At 44.6% G+C, this 18483-nt stretch overlaps 1 protein-coding gene across 1 annotated transcript in view; it reads left to right on the plus strand.

The window, feature by feature from the left end:
• The window catches only part of LOC139172784 (mediator of RNA polymerase II transcription subunit 13-like), a 50816-nt gene that overhangs the window by 12740 nt on the left and 19593 nt on the right, over positions 1-18483 (plus strand). The window contains 9 exon segments of the mRNA XM_070762005.1: positions 986-1935; positions 4198-4377; positions 5329-5552; positions 6446-6638; positions 8048-8249; positions 8251-8396; positions 8399-8513; positions 16339-16558; positions 17476-17664. Of these exon segments, the coding sequence (XP_070618106.1) occupies positions 986-1935; positions 4198-4377; positions 5329-5552; positions 6446-6638; positions 8048-8249; positions 8251-8396; positions 8399-8513; positions 16339-16558; positions 17476-17664 (2419 nt within the window).

An 18483-nucleotide genomic window follows, 5' to 3' on the forward strand; every position in this document is an offset into this window, starting at 1 on the left:
TTTCTCCTTCTCCCTCTCCTCATTTTTCTTCTCCTCTTCCTCCTTCTCCTTCTCTTCCTCTTTCTTCCCCTCCTCCTTCTCCTTCTGCTCTTCCTCCTTCTCTTCCTCCTTCTCCAATTCCTCCTTCTCCTTTTCCTCCTTTTCCTCCTCTTTCTCCTCTTCTTCCTCCTTCTCTTTCTCCTCCTCGTCTTCCTCTTTCTCCTTCTCCTTTTCCTCCTTCTCCACTTCCTTCTCCTCCCCCTCCTCCTCCTCCTCCCCCCCTGCGAACCCCACTCCCCTTCCAACACTGATGATATTACCTAGTTGAGCCATCTGCAAAAAAAACAACCAAGCTCAAAGAACACCAAGGACCCCTTGGCGGGACCCAGGGGAAGAGCCTTCTCTGTGGCAGCTGTCTGGAACCAACTCCCCCCAGAGATTAGAACTGTCCCCACCCTCCTTGCCTTTCGTAAACAACTTAAAACCCACCTCTGCCGCCAGGCATGGGGGAACTGAGATACTCTTTCCCCCTAGGCCTTTACAATTTTATGCCTGGTATGTCTGTATGTATGTTTGGTTTTATAATAAGGGTTTTTCACTGTTTTTAGTATTGGATTACTGTTATATGCTATTTTATTACTGCTGTTAGCCGCCCCGAGTCTGCGGAGAGGGGCAGCATACAAATCCAACAAATACTCCACATTTCAACTGTGAGCTACAAATGTTCTCTTCTGTCCATAATTGGGTCGTTCGCATCTTGTGCCAATACCGAAAGAAGCGCACTGACCGCTTCCACGTTGCCGAGCCATTGTCGCTTTAAACCAGGGATGGGCATAGCTGGCTCTTCTATGACTTGTGGACTTCAACTCCCAGAACTTCTCAGCCAACCCATGCTAGCTCAGGAATTTGACGTCCCCATGTCATAGAAGAGCCAACTCTGCCTACCCCCTGCTTTTGTCCAAAACGCCGCTAGAAAAATAACACCTTCTCTTTCTCTGCTTTGTAGCAACATACCCAGCGTCGGGAGCCTGGCGGATCAAGACTACCTTCAGATGAACACTCCGCAAATGAGCACCCCGGTCACCCTCAACAGCACCGCGCCTGCCAGTAACAGCGGGGCAGGGGTCCTGCCATCCCCGGCCACCCCTCGCTTCTCTGTCCCAACCCCGCGCACGCCCAGGACTCCACGGACGCCGAGAGGCGGGGGCACCGCCAGCGGGCAAGGGTCGGTCAAGTACGACAGCACCGACCAAGGCTCGCCGGCCTCCACGCCCTCCACCACCCGGCCCCTCAACTCCGTGGAGCCGGGCACCGTCCTGCCCATCCTGGAAGCCCACAGCCTTTACGTCATGCTCATCCTCTCCGACTCCGTGCTGAACATCTTCAAGGACAGCAACTTCGACAGCTGCTGCATCTGCGCCTGCAACATGAACATCAAGGGCGCCGACGTCGGGCTCTACATCCCCGACTCGTCGAAAGAGGACCAGTACCGCTGCACGTGTGGCTTCAGCGCCATCATGAACCGCAAACTGGGGTACAACTCGGGACTCTTCATCGAGGACGAGCTGGATATTTTCGGCAGGACTTCGGACATCGGCCAAGTGGCCGAAAGGAGGTTGATGATGTGCCAGAACACCTTGGTCCCTCAGCTTGGGGAAGGGTCCAGGAGGGTCCAGGAGCCCCCCGTGAGCCTCCTCCTCCTCCTCCAAAATCAACACACCCAGCCTTTCACCTCCCTGAGCTGCTTGGACTACCTGTCCGTCACCAGTCGGCCGACGTCTCTGTCCTACGCGAACTGGAGTTACGACCGGGTCCAGGCGGAGAGCCACGACTCCTGGAACGAGTGCTTTAACGCCCTGGAGCAAGGCCGCCAGTACGTGGACAACCCCACCGGTGGCAAAGTGGACGAAGCTCTCGTCCGAAGTGCTACCGTCCACTCTTGGCCTCACAGCAACGGTAAGAAGCTTTGTTTTGTTTCGGACACTTTTTTTGGGGTTGTGGCGTGTTGGCCGCCGGTCCTTCCAGCAGCCGAATCAAAGGAGGCGGAATGGGAATCAGGGCCACCTGAGAGCTCCGAGGAGCAGGGCGTCCAGCAAACCTGGAAAACAGGGAAATCAGGGAATTTGTGAAAAAGACAGAATAAATCAGGGGTGGGGGGCAAATTGTATTAACATGTTTAAAAGGTCCCACAGAGTCAGCCTTCTCCAGGTCCCATTGGCCAGACCATGTCGTCTGACGGGACCTTCTCTGTGGCGGCCCCGGCTCTCTGGAACGAACTCCCTCCAGAGATACCGCCCCCTCCCTCCTGGTCTTCTGTAAAGCTCTCAAGACCTCCCTCTGCTAGTGGGCCTGGGGACCGCGAGTGATGAGATTGTCTATGGCCGATATTATGAATGATTGAATTTGATGAGTGTGTATGTCTGTATATGGGATTTTAACACCTTAGCAATCTATATCAGTCTTTTAAAGTAAATTGGATTTCTTTTTATGTATTGTATTGTATTTATGATATTGTCACTGTGAGAAGGGCGGCATAGAAATCTAATAAATAAATCTAATGAAAAAATAAAAGTCAGGGAGAAATCATGTAAAGAAAAAAAAACCCGGATCGCGCTGCCTGGCAGAGTCAAAAATGAGCATAATTGTGGCAACGACTCAAAGAACACCTCCTAGATCTGAATGAATGAAATATTCTCATCAAATGCTTTGTTCTGTACAAAGTTGATTGTGCTGACAGCATGTGAAATTGACTGTCAATCAGTGTTGCTTCCTAGGTGGACAGTTTGATTTCACTTGAAGTTATGTTGTGTTGTTCAAATGTTCCCTTTATTTTTTTGAGCAGTATATATCGGGGGACATGATCGAAACATTTAAATATGTTAAAGGGTTAACTAAGGTCCAGGAGGGAAGTGTTTTTCATAGGAAAGTGAACACAAGAACAAGGGGACACAATCTGAAGTTAGTTGGGGGAAAGATCGGAAGCAACGTGAGAAAATATTATTTTACTGAAAGAGTAGTAGATGCTTGGAACAAACTTCCAGCAGACGTGGTAGATAAATCCATAGTCACTGAATTTAAACATGCCTGGGATAAACATATATCCATCCTAAGATAAAATACAGAAAATAGTATAAGGGCAGACTAGATGGACCATGAGGTCTTTTGATGCCGTCAGACTTTTATGTTTCTATGTTTCTAATATATATCAATAAGATACTTATACATTTTCCATGTTTCATAAACTGATATCTTGTTTTGCACCTTTTTTCAACTCTCATTCTTCAGTCTGATACCGGGTCCTATATTAATTATCCAAAAGGTCCTCATTTTACCCACCTTGGAAGAATGGAAGGTTGAGTCAATCTTGAGCTGGTCAGGATAATAACAATAACAACAACAACAAAACAACTAACAACAGAGTTGGAAGGGACCTTGGAGGTCTTCTAGTCCAACCCCCTGCTTAGGCAGGAAACCCTACACTATTTCATACAGATGGTTATCCAACATCTTCTTAAAAACCCTCCAGTGTTGGAGCATTCATCCTCTGCCTACTGCCAGGATCAAACTCCTGACAGTGGGCAGAGTCAGCCTGCTATTTAACCACTGTGCCTCCAAGCTATTAGGATGCAAAAATAGAGCAGGGTTTCCTGGGTATGTCAAACCTTTAAATCTTTATGAAAAACCTTGGCTGTTCTGAAAGCAATACTGTACTTGTGAAGATATGTATATGTCACACGTTTTTGCTGAATTTAAAATTAAGGGAGACTAGGATAGATCTATTTTGGCCTTGTTCTGGCCTCATCAGCTAGCCATACCCTCACTGGGTTTTGAACTTGCAGCCTTTGCCTTCAATGAACCTCTAGGCTACAGTAGAGAATTAACCTCTAGGCTACAGTATCGAATCCCTTCAGCTTTGTGCCAGGGAAGGGTTATAGATTTTTTTGTGTCAAGTCACCCTGGTATATTGAAGGAGCATCACAGAGAGAGAGAGAGAGGGGGGGAGAGGGGGAGGGAGAGAGAGAGAGAGAAAAGAGAGGGAGAGAGAGAGAGGGAAAAGAGGGAGAGGGGGAGAGAGATGGAGAGTGAGGGAGGGAGAGAGTCAGAGAGGGACCGAGAGAGACAGAGATTTTTGCTGACAATGAAAAGAAAGGGAGACTTACTATAGATCTAAACATATGTTCATGACATGGCTGTGTTGTGTTTGTGTGTGTTTTCCAGTCCTGGACATCAGCATGCTTTCCTCCCAAGACGTGGTGCGCATGCTTCTCTCCCTCCAGCCCTTCCTGCAAGACGCCATTCAGAAGAAGAGGACGGGCAGGACCTGGGAGAACATCCAGCATGTCCAAGGACCCCTCACCTGGCAGCAGTTCCATAAAATGGCAGGACGGGGAACTTACGGTAGAGTTGGCTGAAGAAAAGAACATTTATAGCCGTAGCAATAGCGCTTAGATTTATATACCGCCTGTTACCCCCAACAATCTGGCTCCTCGTTTTATTGACCTCGGAAGGATGGAAGGCAGAGTCAACCTTGAGGAAGGAAGGGAGGGAAGGAGGGACAGGAAGGAAGGAAGAGAAGGAAGGAAGAGGAAGGAAGGAAGGAAGGAAGGAAGAAAGGAAGAAAGGGAAGGAATGAAGGAAGGGGATAGGAAGGAAGGGAAGGAAGGAAGGAAGAAAGGAAGAAAGGGAAGGAAGGAAGGGATAGGAAGGAAGGAAGGGAAGGAAGGGATAGGAAGGAAGGAAGGGAAGGAAGGGATAGAAAGGAAGGCAGAAAGGGAAGGAAGGAAGAGAAGGAAGGGATAGGAAGGAAGGAAGGGAAGGAAGGGATAGGAAGGAAGGAAGGAAGAAAGGAAGAAAGGGAAGGAAGGAAGAGAAGGAAGGGATAGGAAGGAAGGAAGGGATAGGAAGGAAGGGAAGGAAGGAAGGGATAGGAAGGAAGGGAAGGAAGGAAGGGATAGGAAGGAAGGAAGGAATGCAGAAAGGGAAGGAAGGAAGAGAAGGAAGGGATAGGAAGGAAGGAAAGGAAGGAAGGAAGGGAAGGAAGGAAGGGAAGGAAGGAAGGGATAGGAAGGAAGGAAGGAAGGGAAAGGAAGGAAGGAAGGGAAGGAAGGGATAGGAAGGAAGGAAGGAAGGGAAAGGAAGGAAGGAAGGGAAGGAAGGAAGGGATAGGAAGGAAGGGGAAGGAAGGGAAGGAAGGAAGGGATAGGAAGGAAGGAAGGAAGGATTGAACTCCTGCAAGGTTGCTTAGCAACAGAAAATGTTGGCCATAAGATTGTAAGTTGAGGACCACCTGCAGCCTTTCCCGATTCCACAGCTATTCACGTATCTCACAATGTCCCTTTCGATCCTTAGGTTCCGAAGAGTCACCTGAGCCTCTTCCGATCCCCACCTTGTTGGTTGGCTATGACAAGGACTTCCTGACAATCTCTCCGTTCTCCCTGCCCTTCTGGGAGAGGCTGCTCTTGGATCCTTACGGGGGTCACCGCGATGTCGCCTACATCGTGGTGTGTCCAGAAAACGAGGCCTTGCTTGACGGAGCCAAGACTTTCTTCAGGGACTTAAGCGCCGTATATGAGGTGGGTGACCCTCTTCTCTCCCCTCACTCTCCCACTCCCCTCCTCCCTCTCTCCTGTGCTCTCCTTCCTTCCTTCCTTCCTTCCTTCCTCCCTCCCTCCCTCCCTCCCTCCCTCCCTCCCTCCCTCTTTCCACTCCACTCCCATCCCTCTTTTCCCTCTCCTGTGCTCCCTTTCTACCTCTCTCCCTCCATGTCCTTCCTTCCTTCCCTTCCTTCCTTCCTTCTTTCCTCCCTCCCCTCTTTCCACTCCCATCCCTCTTTTCCCTCTCTCTCCTGTGCTCTCCTTTCTACCCTCTCTCCCTCCCTATCTCCTCTCCTTCCTTCCTTCCTCCCTCCCTCCCTTCCACCCTCTCTCCCTATTTCCACTCCTCTCCTCTCCCATCCCTCTCTTCCCTCTCTCCTGTGCTCTCCTTTCTCTCTCCCTCCCTATCTCCTTTCCTTCCTTCCTTCCTTCCTTCCTTCCTCCTTCTTTCCTCCCTCCCTCCCTTCCTTCTTTCCTCCCTCTCTCCCCTCTCTCCTTCCTTCTTTCCTCCTCCCTCCCTCCCTCCCTCCCCTTAAATATTTCTGCCATTGCAAAAAGTTTGAATAGGCAGGAAAGGCTTTGCTGCGACATGCTGGGAGATATAGTGTATGTTTAGCAAGCCTTCTTCCCCCACTGAATCTTAAGGCAGGCGAACATCCTGGCCCTTAAACCTCCCTGAAATAATAGCTTTATTTTCTACTTGTTCCTTCTGGCAGGTAAGGCCCCGCATTTTCCATTGCCCTTCACTGACACAAAAGGAAAGGGAGAATTGTGTTTTTTTACTCCACCTTGGCGAATTGCTCTGCTGTTCCGTTACCTGCCCCTCTGACATGGCTATTCTCCCCCCCCCCCTTTCTTCCTGGTGCGGTCAGATGTGTCGGCTCGGTCAACACAAGCCCATCTCTAAAGTGTTGCATGATGGGATAATGCGTGTGGGGAAGACGGTGGCCCAGAAGCTGGCCGACGAGCTCGTGAGCGACTGGTTCAACCCGCCCTGGGGCAACGAAGATTGTGACAATCATTCCAGGCTCAAACTTTACGCGCAAGTTTGTCGTCACCACCTAGGTAAGGCGGGCGAGCGGCAGGATTCATTCACTGGCGCGTTCCGCTCGCCCCCTTCGGTTTGCTTCGTTTATTTTATTAAATTTATTACGCTGTCCAAAGTTGCGATAACCAACCTCTTCCAGCAAATAAATAAATAAATCTTGACTTGGATCCGGAAGCAATTCAGCCACCAGTGCAGCTCGTGGGACAGACTACATTTCTATTATTTCTACATACATTTCTATTATGTAGAAATAACTTAATAGCAAAAATGCTTCTATATCAGACACTTTATGTGACAGAGCAAAACTAAGCATATTTTTGGAATCGGCACCTCAAACTCCATAAAACAGGCATGTTATTTTTGCTGATGATGTTTTGTGTGTGTTGGCCAGTGTAATATATTAAACATTAGGATATTAGTATTAAGATTGTAAGGACAAATGGATATAATACTATCCTATATATCAATACTTAGAAATAATATATATATTATTATTATATATATATAATATTTTATTACATATATTTTATTATATATATTAATATAATATAATATAATATAATATAATATAATATATATAATATAATATAATATAATATAATATATATAATATAATATAATATAATATAATATAATATAATATAATATAATATAATATAATATAATATAATTTATTGGATTTGTATGCCGTCCCTCTCCGGAGACTTGGGGCGGCTAACAGCAATAATAAGACAGCATATAATAATAATCCAATACTAAAAACAATTAAAAACCCATTATAATAAAAACCAAATGGACATACAGACATACCATGCATAAAATTGTAAAGGCCTAGGGGGAAAGTGTATCTCAATTCCCCCATGCCTGGCGGCAGAGGTGGGTTTTAAGTAGCTTACGAAAGGCAAGGAGGGTGGGGGCAATTCTAATCTCTGGGGGGAGTTGGTTCCAGAGGGCCGGGGCCACCACAGAGAAGGCTCTTCCCCTGGGTCCCGCCAAGCGGCATTGTTTAGTTGATGGGACCCGGAGAAGACCCACTCTGTGGACCTAACTGGTAATAATATAATATAATATAATATAATATAATATAATATAATATAATATAATATAATATAATATATAATATAATATAATATAATATAATATAATATAATATAATATAATATAATATAATATATAATATAAACACTTATTTACTATTTTTACCTATTTCTGCTGTCATTATAATCTATATATCTCCAAAGATCTTAATTATAAAACCATTGCTTGGAATCAGCACATCAAACTCTATAAAATAGACATATTACCTTCGCTGATGATTTTTGTGTGTGTGTGTGTGTGTGTTGACCAGTGTAATGTAACCTGGTGTGTGTTTTGCATCTGGTGTGGGTCTTCTTTCACACTCTTTGCTTCCCGTTTCTCCTTTCAGCACCTTACTTAGCTACTTTGCAACTTGATAGCAGTCTGCTGACGCCACCCAAGCACCAGCCGGCACCTCCATCGTCATCCAGCGCGGAACAAACCATATCTGGGAACGCGGGATCAGTTTCCTCCAGCTCGGCCTGTCTTGCGCCTCTGGCTCCCTCGGCTGGCGCCTCTTTCAGCTCCTCCGCCAACGGGACCACCGGCCTCCGTTGGGCACGGTACAGCCCCAGGCTCTTCAGTGCCCCAGCACTTGGCCTCCTCCTCTTCCTCCTCCTCTTCCTCCTCCTCCTCCTCCAGTATTAGCCAGACAAGCACTACCTCCTCTTCAGGGTTCAGTGGCGGCCTACCTCAAGGTCAAACCCAACGTCCGGGTCCGTCCCTTCCGAGCGGCCCCAAGGAAGCACAGTCCCCGGAGGAGAGGCAGAGGCAGGACAGATCTCGTCGCAGCCCACCCAAGAAGGGCAGGACAAGTAAGTCTACTCTTTTCTTTTCTTTTCTTTTCTTCGCGTATAAGTTTTTTATTTTTCTGCACCATGTGAAAACACAGATATCATCATAATCAATTGTATCTAAGAATACGTAAATGTATCTATATTTTAACGGCAAATACTGTATTTACTAAGTGTGCCCTACTACTATTAGAATAGAATAGAATAGAAGTCGTTATTGGCCAAGTGTGATTGGACACACAAGGAATTTGTCTTTGCTGCAGATGCTCTCAGCGTACATAAAATAAAACATATATTAGAATCGAATCCAATAGAATAGAATAGAATAGAATAGAATAGGATAGGATAGGATAGGATAGGATAGAATTTTATTGGCCAAGTGTGATTGGACACACAAGGAATTTGTCTTGGTGCAGATGCTCTCAGTGTACATAAAAGAAAAAGATACATTTGTCAAGAATCATGTGGTACAACACTTAATGATTGTCATTAAGTGTTGTCAAATAAGCATAGGGATAGAATAGAATTCTTTATTGGCCAAGTGTGATTGGACACACAAGGAATTTGTCTTTGCTGCAGATGCTTTCAGCGTACATAAAAGAAAACATACATCAGAATCTAATCCAATAGAATAGAATAGAATAGAATAGAATAGACTTTTATTGGCCAAGTGTGATTGGACACACAAATAATTTGTCTTGGTGCATATGCTCTCAGTGTACATAAAAGAAAAAGAGACATTTGTCAAGAATCATGAGGTACAACACTTAATGATTGTCATAGGGGTCAAATAAGCAATGAAGAAACAATATTAATAAAAATCTTAGGATACAAGCAACAAGTTACATACAGGCCTAAGTAGGAGGAAAAGGGTGATAGGAATGATGAGAAAAACTAGTAGAAATAGAAGTGCAGATTTAGTAGAAAGTCTGACAGTGTTGAGCGGATTATTTGTTTAGCAGAGTGATGACGTTCGGGCAAAAACTGTTCTTGTGTCTAGTTGTCTTGGTGTGCAGTGCTCTGTAGCGACGTTTTGAGGGTAGGAGTTGAAACAGTTTGTGTCCAGGATGTGAGGGGTCAGTAAATATTTTCCCAGCCCTCTTTTTGACTCGTGCAGTATACAGGTCCTCAATGGAAGGCAGGTTGGCAGCCATTGTTTTTTCTGCAGTTCTCATTTTCTACTATTTTTTTTCTCATCGTTCCTATCACCCATTTCCTCCCACTTATGACTGTATGACTGTAACTTGTTGCTTGTCAAGACTTTTATTAATATTCTTTCCTCATTGCTTATTTGACTCCTATGACAGTCATTAAGTGTTGTACCTCCTGATTCTCGACAAATTTATCTTTTTTCTTTTATGTACACTGAGATCATCTGCACCAAAGACAAATTCTTTTTTAAAAAAAATATTTTTATTGATTTTCAAAAAGACAAGGACATACTAAACATTTAAGGAGCTACCATTGCTCCGCTTGCCGTAGAAGTCTAACTAATAGAGAAATATAAAAAACCTAACTGTAATCAGATCAAAACAGAAATGCCACACATGTAAGTTACATTCTTGTTGAATTAAACTCTATATTTATAATATCAAACTTATTAATTAAATTTCTTTATATTTTAAGATATTCTATACTTATACAAAAGGAAAAGGGAGAGATTATTAGTAATACAAAAGAAAAAGAAATGAAAGAATATACACTTCTAAGTTAGTTATACTATATACTATTTCATTCTATCTTATAGTTAATTGTTAATACCATTTTTAAAATTCCACCAGTCCTACACTTTGTTCCATATTTTATAAAATTCTGTTTCAGTTTGATTATTTAAACGTTTGGTCATCATATCCAGTTCTGGACATTCTATGATTTTTTTAAATACTTCAGTATCTTTTGGTATTGTCTTTTCTTTCCATTTCTGTGCAAATACTATTCTAGCCGTCAAAGACAAATTCTTTGTGTGTCCAATCACACAGTGATACCTTGTCTTACAAACTTAACTGGTTCTGGGACGAGGTTCTTAAGGTGAAAAGTTTGTAAGACGAAACAATGCTTCCCATAGGAATCAATGGAAAAGAGTTGGCCTTCTCCGGGTCCCGTCAACTAAACAATGTCGTTTGGCGGGACCCAGGGGAAGAGCCTTCTCTGTGGTGGCCCCGACCCTTTGGAATCAACTCCCCCCGGATATCAGAGTTGCCCTCACCCTCCTAGCCTTTCGTAAGCTCCTTAAAACCCACCTCTGTCGTCAGGCATGGGGGAATTGACATGTTTCTTCCCCCTAGGCTTATAAAATTTGTGTATGGTGTGCTAGTGTGTATGATTGGTTTTTAACTTGTGGTGTTCTTAAAATTAATTTTAATATTGGATTTGTCTTGTATTGCTGTTGCTGTGAGCCGCCCCGAGTCTGCGGAGAGGGGCGGCATACAAATCTGATTAAACTTAAACTTAAACTTAAACTTAAACTTAATGCGTGCAAGCCCAAAATTCACCCCTTTTGCCAGCCGAAGCGCCCGTTTTTGCGCTGCTGGGATTCCCCTGAGGCTCCCCTCCATGGGAAACCTCACCTCTGGACTTCTGTGTTTTTGCGATGCTGCAGGGGAATCCCAGCATCGCAAAAACACTGAAGTCCTCGAAACCCAACCTCTGGACCTGTGTTTTTGCGATGCTGGGATTCCCCTGAGGCTCCCCTCGCTGGGAAACCCCACCTCCGGACTTCTGTTGCAGCATCACAAAAACACGGACCATGGAAGTCTGGAGGTGGGGTTTCCCATGGAGGGGAGCCTCAGGGGAATCCCAGCAGTGCAAAAACGGGTGCTTTGCTGGCAACGGAAGTCCGGAGGTGGGGCATCCAATTGGCGGCGGTGGGTTTGTAAGGTGAAAATAGTTTGTAAGAAGAGGCAAAAAAATCTTAAACCCCGGGTTTGTATCTCGAAATGTTTGTATGACGAGACGTTTGTAAGACGAGGTATCACTGTAATTCTATTCTATTCTAAACTTACATAGCAACTGCCTTGCTTAACCAATGGGAATCTGAGGGGTCAACCTAAAATGTAACAGTACAGTACATAAAATTAGGGTTTTTTTGATAGAGTTTGAACCCCAGAGAAATAAAACTGGAGATATGTGATGAGTCTCAACCAGGAAAAAATAATAATATTCAGCCGCATAGTGCCCCCTGCTGGTCTTGTAATTGTAAGAGCGAAAATTGGTTACTGCCTCGGGTCAGAGTTAATTACCAGATAATTCTATAATACAGAGATACACAAGCTTATTAATTTCAGCAAGGGTGCTTAATCTTTCTGCTGGGTGGTAGCATGTGCCCTCTTTCCAATCCAGGTTCAGGGATGTGCCAAGATAAATCCTTAATACTTAGATGACGTGTTTTTAATTATATATTTTTAAAAAACTGAAGCTTACCTTTTCCTACTGCGGTTATCAGCCTTTCTTCTTGAAATATGTATTATTATTATTATTATTATTATTATTATTATTATTATTATTATTATTATTATTATTATTATTATGTCAGTACAGCACAGCAAATGAGATCACTATGCTGGATTTCGTATTTCATCACCAGTCGGGCGCTTCCCAAGCACCTAAGACTGTGTGATGTAGCGGCGAATTATGTTTGCCGATCCCAGTAAAGCGGCCTTTTGCAATTGATAGATGGAGATTTTGTCAATTCCGATGGTTTTCAAATGTCCGCTGAGATCCTTTGGCACTGCGTCCAGCGTGCCAAGTACCACTGGGACCACTTTCACAGGCTTATGCCAGAGTCGTTGCAGCTCGATTTTTAGATCTTCGTATTTCACTAATTTCTCTAGCTGCTTCTCCTCAATTCTGCTGTCCCCTGGGATTGCAATGTCGATGATCCATACTTTCTTTTTCTCCACGATCACAATGTCTGGTGTGTTATGCTTCAGAATTCGGTCAGTCTGAAGTCGGAAGTCCCACAGTAGTTTTGCTTGCTCATTTTCGACCACTTTTTCGGGCTTATGATCCCACCAGTTCTTTGCCACTGGTAAATGGTAGTTCTGGCATAAGTTCCAGTAGAACTTATTATTATTATTATTATTATTATTATTATTATTATTATTATTATTATTATTATTATTTAGTAGATTTGTATGCCGCCCCTCTCTGAAGAGGGGTGCAAATATGTAAATATTTGCACCCAAAAGAAACCATGAAGCTTTGGATCTGGCACAAGTTGTTCAACAATTGTTTAATGAGATACAATTTTTCCTGGATTCGCATGATAAATACAAGGAAGGTTCAAAAAAGTAGACATTTGGGTTCTGGAGAAAGCAACAGGGGCGTGATCTGTGGTCTCAACCTGTCAGCGTCTCTATAACACATCCTGGACTTATGTATACTGCTCAAAAAAATAAAGGGAACACTCCAGTAACACATCCTAGATCTGAATGAATGAAATATTCTCATTGAATACTTTGTTCTGTACAAAGTTGAATGTGCACAACAGCAAATGAAATTGATTGTCAATCGGTGTTGCTTCCTAAGTGGACAGTCTGATTTCACAGAAGTTTGATTTACTTTGAGTTATGTTCTGTTGTTTAAATATTCCCTTTATGTTTTTGAGCAGTATATTTCCCGATAAGGTCCCACAGAGTTGGCCTTCTCCGGGTCCCGTCGACCAAACAATGTCGTTTGGCGGGCCCCAGGGGAAGTGCTTTCTCTGTGGCGGCCCTGGCCCTCTGGAATCAACTCCCCCCAGAGATTAGAATGGCCCCCACCTTCCTTGTCTTTCGCAAATTACTCAAGACCCACCTTTGTCGCCAGGCCTGGGGGAGTTAAGATATTCCTTCCCCCTAGGCCATTACAAGTTATGCATGGTATGTTTGTGTGTATGTTTGGTTTTATAATGAGGGTTTTTAGTTGTTTTATTAATTGGATTGTTACATGCTGTTTTTTATCATTGTTGTTAGCCGCCATGAGCCTTTGGAGAGGGGCGGCATACAAATCCAATAAATAATAATATCTGGTCCTGTGAGAACCCAGGGAAAAAATTTTTTTTAGAGGAGCTACCAGCAGAGGGAACCTTAAACACATGGGTTGTAATTTAATAGGAAAACAACAACAACAACCCATGATCAACTTCTGAATTGTACAAGATGATAGAATAATAGAGATGGAGAGACCTTGAAGGTCCTCTAATCCAACCCCCTGCTTAAGCAGGAGACTCTATACCATTCCAGACAAATCGTTGTCCAATCTCTACAACTTATGGCGGCAAGTCATTGCATTGATAGAATAGAATAGAATAGAATAGAATAGAATTTTTATTGGCCAAGTGTGATTGGACACACAAGGAATTTGTCTTGGTGCATATGCTCTCAGCGTACATAAAATAAAATATACATTTGTCAAGAATCATGTGGTACAACACTTAGTGATTGTCATAGGGGTCAAATAAGCAACGAAGAAACAATATTAATAAAAATCTTAGGATATAAGCAACAAGTTACAGTCATACAGTCAACATGGGAGGAAATGGGTGATAGGAATTATGAGAAAAACTAGTAAAATAGAAGTGCAGATTTAGTAGAAAGTCTGACAGTGTTGAGGGAATTATTTGTTTAGTAGAGTGATGGCTTTCGGGAAAAAACTGTTCTTGTGTCTAGTTGTCTTGGTGTGCAGTGCTCTGTAGCGACATTTTGAGGGTAGGAGTTGAAACAGTTTGTGTCCAGGATGTGAGGGGTCAGTAAATATTTTCCCCGCCCTCCTTTTGACTCGTGCAGTCTACAGGTCCTCAATGGAAGGCAGGTTGGCAGCCATTGTTTTTTCTGCAGTTCTGATTATCCTCTGAAGTCTGTGTCGGTCCTGTTGGGTTGCAGCACCAAACCAGACAGTTATAGAGGTGCAGATGACAGACTCAATGATTCCTCTGCAGAACTGTATCAGCAGCTCCTTGGGCAGTTTGAGCTTCCTGAGTTGGAATTCTAATTTGTAATTCTAATTACAAACTATCAATATCATTCATTCAGCAGTCAAACTAAAGCATTCATCGGTCAGGGGGGAAGATCTAAGGAAGGCCAAAGATGAGTTTTTAAACTTTTTCGGAAGACAAGGAAGGTGGGGGCAGTACGAATCTCCGGGGGGAGCTGATTCCAGAGGGCCGGGGCCACCACAGAGAAGGCTCTTCCTCTAGGTCCCGCCTGCCGACATTGTTTGGTCGACGGGACCCCAAGGAGACCGACTCTGTGGGACCTCACCGGTCTCTGGGTCGCATAGACCAGTGATTTTCAACCTTTTTTGAGCCGCGGCACATTTTTTACATTTATAAAATCCTGGGGCACACCACCAACCAAAATGACACAATTAAATAAATAAATAAATAAATAAATAAATAAATAAATAAATAAATAAATACATACATACATACATACATACATACATACATACATACATACATACATACATACATAAATAACCCCCTCATATATACAATCCCATGTAACATCCCCTTATAAATACCTGTACAGTCAATCATCAATCATCCCTCCTGAAATTTATACTACTGTCTCATTTCTGGGTACTTCTCCTGTCTTTCCCCCTTTTCTCTCTCATGTTTCTAATTTCTCTCTCTTCCTCCCTTTTTCCCTCATTCCTTCTCTCCCTCCCTTTCTCTCTCTTTCCTTTCTCTCATTCCCTTTCTCTCTATCCTTTCTATCTCTCACTTGTTCTTTCTCTCCCTCCCTTTCTGTCTCTTTCCTTTCTCTCATTCCCTCTTTGTCTCCTGGGGCTGACTGCGGCTGTCCTCCACCCCCCACCGCGGAGGGAAAGCATTTGGCATCGGCACCGCCAACCCCCCCTCCAGGAGCAGCAAAAGCCTCAGCGACGGAGCCGAAAGGGAAACGGCGCGATCCGTCACTTAGGCTTTTGCTGCTCCTGGAGGGGGGGGGGGGAGGATTTTCTCCTCCCCACCCCCCCGGCAGCCAAACGTCGCTGAGGCTTTGGGCATCGGCGCCTTCCCTTCCACGAGCAGCAAAAGCCTCAGCGACGGAGCCGAAAGGCAAACGGCGTGCCCCGTCGCTGAGGGTCTTGCTGCTCATAGAGGGGTGGCGCTGATGCTCCCTCTCGCCGCCCCATCTCCCCACGACCGCCTGGGGCCGCTGCAGCCGGCACGCTCCCGCTCCCACCGCCAGTGCCCTCCCGCCGGGCCCAAAGGACACTTGCCGCCGACGCCAGGAAACTCCAGCTGGGCGGGGCGCTGCCGGTGCCTCCGAGCTCCCACTCGCTCTCCTTTTTCCCGCCTTCCTTCTTTGAGGCCCAGCAGGAGAGCGCCAGAAACCGCGGCAACGGGCAGGAACCGGGGGACAGCTGCAAGTGGGAGCTCGGAGGCACCGGCAGCGCCCCGCCCAGCTGGAGCTTGGCGGCACACCTGACTGTGTCTCGCGGCCGCGGCACACCGGTTGGGAAACGCTGGCATAGACACTCAAAATATTACACGGGGTACAACCCGAACTCAGAACAATTTACAGCCGTCCCAGGCAGATTGGCAGCCATTGTTTCTTCTGCAGTTCTGATTCTCCTCTGAAGTCTGTGTCGGTCCTGTTGGGTTGCAGCACCAAACCAGACAGTTCATCGTTTCTCACTGTCAAGAAATTTCTCCCTTAGTTTTAGGTTGCTTCTCTCCTCACCCAAAGAGACTTCAGTCCAGCCCACCTTGAGCTTCATTTACCCTTACCGATTGCTTTGACTTTTAGTAGCTCAGATTCTTTTAGAGACCTTAAGCTTGCAATAAACTTTTCTTTATTCATTTGAACTGCCTGGATTTCCCGATTTTCTGCCCTTGATCTAAATCTCCTTTTTTTGGTAGCTCTGCAGAGAGGGAGAGGATAGGAATCCCCACGGAACCCGAGTCCGCGGACAGCCACGCCTACCCACCGGCTGTGGTCATCTACATGGTGGATCCCTTCACCTACACCACGGAGGAAGAATCCTCTTCTGCCAGTTTCTGGCTGTTGAGCTTGATGCGCTGTTACACAGAAATGTTGGACAACCTCCCTGAAAACATGAGGAGCTCTTTCATTCTTCAGGTGGGCTTCCCCCCCCCCCCCCGAAAGAGGCAGCAGTCCTTTGAGTTGGGTGTGCGGCTACTGAAGGTTGCAGTTGATGAGTTAGTAACCCGGTTGTGAGGTGACTGGGGCTTCCCTGTTGACTGTGCTGGTCAGGAGGTCGTAAAAGGGGGTCATGTAACCCCCAGGATGCTGTAACTGTCATAAATATAAGGATATTGGAAAATGCCAACACTGTAAACTGCTTAGAGATAAGTATATAAGTCTAAGCTCTCTTGCTGTTTTCCATCCATCCATTCATGGTGCATAGTGGTTAGAACACAGTGTCTGTCTGTCTGTCAGTCTGTCATGCAGTCAGGCGGTAGGGAAAGCAAGTAGGATGCTTGGCTGCATAGCTAGAGGTATAACAAGCAGGAAGAGGGAGATTATGATCCCACTATATAGAGTGCTGGTGAGACCCCATTTGGAATACTGTGTTCAGTTCTGGAGACCTCACCTACAAAAAGATATTGACAAAATTGAACGGGTCCAAAGACGGGCTACAAGAATGGTGGAAGGTCTTAAGCATAAAACGTATCAGGAAAGACTTCATGAACTCCATCTGTATAGTCTGGAGGACAGAAGGAAAAGGGGGGGACATGATCGAAACATTTAAATATGTTAAAGGGTTAAATAAGGTTCAGGAGGGAAGTGTTTTTGTTATAAAATAATGTTTATTGGTTATATACAAATATATACAAAGAAACAATACAAAACAGTGTTGACAAGACAAGGTGTTCATATCATAAGCATCTGATCATTGTTTCCAATAGGGTCGAACGAACCACATTTAACAATAACATTGAACATAAGACAGCCGGTGATGAGATTTGAACCGCTGACCTACAGATCTAATTGTTATGGCTATTGATTAATCCTGGCTTTGTCCTTTCCTTCAGATTGTGCCTTGCCAATATATGCTGCAGACCATGAAAGACGAGCAGATCTTTTATATCCAGCACTTGAAATCCCTGGCATTTTCCGTCTACTGCCAGTGCAGGAGACCGCTACCCACCCAGATTCACATCAAATCTCTGACCGGTTTCGGACCAGCTGCCAGCATCGAGATGACGCTCAAGAACTCAGAGGTGAGGGTCGGAGCCCAACAAAGCGAGTGCCCACACCTTTAATTCAATGGCTGGGGAGGACAAAAACAGCTTCCCCTACCTAGGGGAAGGTTTGGTAGGGAAGGTTTGCCTATTTGCTGATGACTCTAAAGTGTGCAATAGGGTTGATATTCCTGGAGGCGTCTGTAATATGGTAAATGATTTAGCTTTACTAGATAAATGGTCAAAGCAATGGAAACTGCAGTTTAATGTTTCCAAATGTAAAATAATGCACTTGGGGAAAAGGAATCCTCAATCTGAGTATTGCATTGGCAGTTCTGTGTTAGCAAAAACTTCAGAAGAGAAGGATTTAGGGGTAGTGATTTCTGACAGTCTCAAAATGGGTGAACCTCACCTACAAAAAGATATTGACAAAATTGAACGGGTCCAAAGACGGGCTACAAGAATGGTGGAAGGTCTTAAGCATAAAACGTATCAGGAAAGACTTAATGAACTCAATCTGTATAGTCTGGAGGACAGAAGGAAAAGGGGGGACATGATCGAAACATTTAAATATATTAAAGGGTTAAATAAGGTCCAGGAGGGAAGTGTTTTTAATAGGAAAGTGAACACAAGAACAAGGGGACACAATCTGAAGTTAGTTGAGGGAAAGATCAAAAGCAACATGAGAAAATATTATTTTACTGAAGGAGTAGTAGATCCTTGGAACAAACTTCCAGCAGACGTGGTAGATAAATCCACAGTAACTGAATTTAAACATGCCTGGGATAAACATATATCCATCCTAAGATAAAATACAGAAAATAGTATAAGTGCAGATGGACCATAAGGTCTTTTTCT

The sequence above is a fragment of the Erythrolamprus reginae genome, chromosome 10, assembly GCF_031021105.1.
Source record: "Erythrolamprus reginae isolate rEryReg1 chromosome 10, rEryReg1.hap1, whole genome shotgun sequence".
In the NCBI taxonomy this organism is placed as follows: Eukaryota; Metazoa; Chordata; class Lepidosauria; order Squamata; family Dipsadidae; genus Erythrolamprus; species Erythrolamprus reginae.